The sequence below is a fragment of the Centroberyx affinis genome, unplaced genomic scaffold, assembly GCF_046629955.1.
Source record: "Centroberyx affinis isolate AG114_WGS23_722 - 3 ecotype Tasmania unplaced genomic scaffold, CSIRO-AGI_Caff_v1 ptg000408l_1, whole genome shotgun sequence".
Lineage (NCBI taxonomy): Eukaryota > Metazoa > Chordata > Actinopteri > Beryciformes > Berycidae > Centroberyx > Centroberyx affinis.
In genome coordinates this window covers 278,618-281,629 of record NW_027279075.1, presented here as the reverse complement: position 1 = coordinate 281,629, position 3,012 = coordinate 278,618, and the positions used below count along the sequence as shown (strand labels likewise).

General features: G+C 41.2%; 1 protein-coding gene across 1 annotated transcript; it reads left to right on the top strand.

Moving 5' to 3' along the window:
* Positions 1 to 451: 451 nt before the first annotated feature.
* LOC139641882 (3-hydroxy-3-methylglutaryl-coenzyme A reductase-like) lies at positions 452 to 2,696 on the top strand (the record flags this gene model as incomplete). The annotated part of the gene is made up of 3 exons (XM_071516503.1): positions 452 to 610; positions 1,217 to 1,371; positions 1,486 to 2,696. Coding segments are annotated over 3 exons (369 nt in total), but the record flags the coding sequence as incomplete, so codon positions are not given.
* Between the last annotated feature and the right edge of the window lie 316 nt (positions 2,697 to 3,012).

Sequence of the window (3,012 nt, the reverse complement as noted above, 5' to 3'; positions counted from 1 at the left end):
AAGTAACCTACCCAACCCTGTTTATTAGCGCATATGATCCTCTTATTGACTGCAGAGTAGGAATATGTGATGCAGTAACTCACCTGTCAGAGTTACAGAAGGAACTAGTGTGATCAGGCAAAACAAATGCAACGCATAAAAAACTTGACTAACACCACTCCGGAGAAGTGCTGGTAAACCCTGGGTTAAAGTTGAGGATAAACTACCTTCCAACTGGCAAGTATGAAATGCTTGTTATCCCAGTGTTAAAAACCAGGTTAACCCAAATTAAAAGGGTGAGTTAGGTCTGTAGTGGGAAAAATCACTTGCAGCCAAGAAACATTTGGATAACTTTTTGAACCTGTGTCTCACTTTGTTGATAATTATTGTTGCTTTTGGCCGTCTACATTGCCTAAAAAAACTGTAGTGCGTCACCGCCCTTACTGAAGGACATTCCTTTGCTCTGGTGTAGGACCCGGCTCAGACAGTGGGCAGCTCCAACTGTATAACTCAGATGGAGCCCGCCGGTCCGGAGGGAGAGGACCTGTACATCAGCTGCACCATGCCTTCCATAGAGCTGGGCACCGTGGGAGGAGGCACCAACCTGCTGCCGCAGCAGGCCTGTCTGCAGGTACTGCTGCTGCACTGTGTGTGTGTGTGTGTGTGTGTGTGCGTGTGAGAGAAAGTGTGTGTGTTTCTATCTACATCAGGGTTATCATAATTTTGGATATTTCTATTAGTCTATTTTTGTGTAGTTTTCAAGGCACTTTTGTTTTTTTAATTTAGTTTCAGTTCTAGTTTTAGTATTTTTGGGAGGGGTGGTATTTTTAAAGGTTCAGAACAGGTACTGTATGTGTTTGCAACAGGTATTATGTAATAAAAACAATAAAGCAAAACATTTTCTTTTTTACCTGCACATAAACAAAAAGATGAAAACTAAAAACATTTCACCTATATTTTGTATTGTATATTAGTTTTACAAGTAGACAAGACAGTTTTAGTTCATTTTTAGTTTTTTCACAAAGTCGTGGCTAATTTGTATTTTTATTTTGGTTTACACTTCTGTGAATGAGAAAGTGTTTAAGAGCAACTGAGTGCGAGAGCTGCTTGTGCATCTTTCTGTTCAGGTCCTTCACTCTGGAAGTGGGTGAGTGAAAGTGTGTCAGTGATACAGAATAAAAGGATTTAAAACAACTAACGGAGCTGGTTCTTCACTGTCTCCACCTGTGTGTTGTAGATGCTTGGCGTCCAGGGAACCAGCCCCACCCAGCCAGGAGAGAACGCCCGCCGGCTGGCCAGCGTGGTTTGTGCCTCTGTCCTGGCAGGAGAGCTCTCCCTAATGGCCGCTCTAGCTGCTGGACACCTTGTCCAGAGCCACATGACCCACAACAGGTCATTATCATTTTTGGATCTGTATTTTAGCTGTGTTCCTTGTAATCTGTAAATGTCATAGTTTTGCTGATTACCCAGTGAGTGCTGACGCTCATCCCGGTTTTCCTCTCCTAGATCTAAAGCCAATCTTCCAGAAACGCCCTCGTCACAGTCGGAGAAAGCAGCTTGACATAAATGTTGATGGTCCATTCAGAACTTGCAGTGCATCCTGGGAGTCAGCCATAGTGAATGAGCACTCCCAGTGTCAGGCTGAACACTCCAGCTAACAACAGAAAACCTCGCCATGAGCAGTGAGAGAGGACAGAAGTGACTCTTCATGAAACGGCTGTGAGCGGAGCGCTTTGTGTCACGGACATCAAGAGGTCACAGACTGCTGATAACTGGACCCAACACAGACTAAAGACTACAGCCAATGTGTGCTTGCTTCGGCTTGTCGCCCAACTGATTGTAAAAAAGATAAACCTATTGGTTTGACTTTTTAAGCTGCAGTTCCAATTTTTTTTTGGATTACTTATTTGTGCCATTAGTCTGCATTTGGACATTGCGGTAATGTGACGAGTATATAATGATAATATTTTGAGACAGCCTTCACTGTTGTTCGCACTGATCTCTTTCAGACTCTGAATAATGGATAGGGTTTGGATTGGTCAAATCTACCATGCTGTGCAAAGTCTTGAATAAGTAATCTTCTGCCTTTTTTTAATAGTCATTTAAGGATGATGGCAAAGAGCCTTTTATATCGCACCATGGAAAGACACAGCTTACATGCAAATTCATACATTTATACATGGTTTATTCCATGTAAATGCATGTAGAGAAATCGTCAGACTGTTACATCTATTTGTTCTTTCTGAGAAAGTAGTCTTTGCACTTGCCAAAATCTTGCTTGAGAGGCAACAGTTACTGTAATAAAGTGACATTTGTTCAAATTTGAGTTTAAATGCCAATTTTCTTTCTGAATGTATTTTATCAGTGTTGCAGCCTAAATGCACTGTAGGATATCACTACCAACAGGAATTTCCAAACTGAGGTGCTACTGTATGCCAAGTATGTACAGTATACTGTAGTTTGATAGTGGCTGTCAGTCAAGGATGTTTCTTGCTGTTAGAAAAGGGCGTCTGCCGTCAGAACTGCACTGAGTTTATCGCAATGAGGTTTTGTTCTCAGTCTGTTTTTCAAAGGGATTTGACTTTCACCAACCCAGAGACAGAAAATTGCAATGTGTGAAGGGAAAGTTGCTTCTTTGAGTGTTTTGTGTGATGAGAGGAAAATGCAAAATCAAAGCCATATGAATTAGCCTAATAAACTTCTTTCCTACATGCTCATATCTGTTGAACTGATGAATTATTGACATGCTGAAAGTAATACCCATACAGGATGGGTTTTAGGCTTCATTGACTACAAGGAGGTTCTCATATATGCCATTTGTCATAAAGCAATGAAGAAGTTCACAAGCGGCCTTATATATTGTGGAGAAGTCAAGCCTTAGCATGTTAGGATACCCAACTGTAATCTGTTCATGTCCAAGGATTTTATGTTTTATTAAAAAAAAAAAGACTTGCGTCCCCATTCAAGATCGTCTCATTTGCCTGCTTGTAACTGTGACAAAGAAAACATGAGTCCAAACAAAAAACTGGAGGA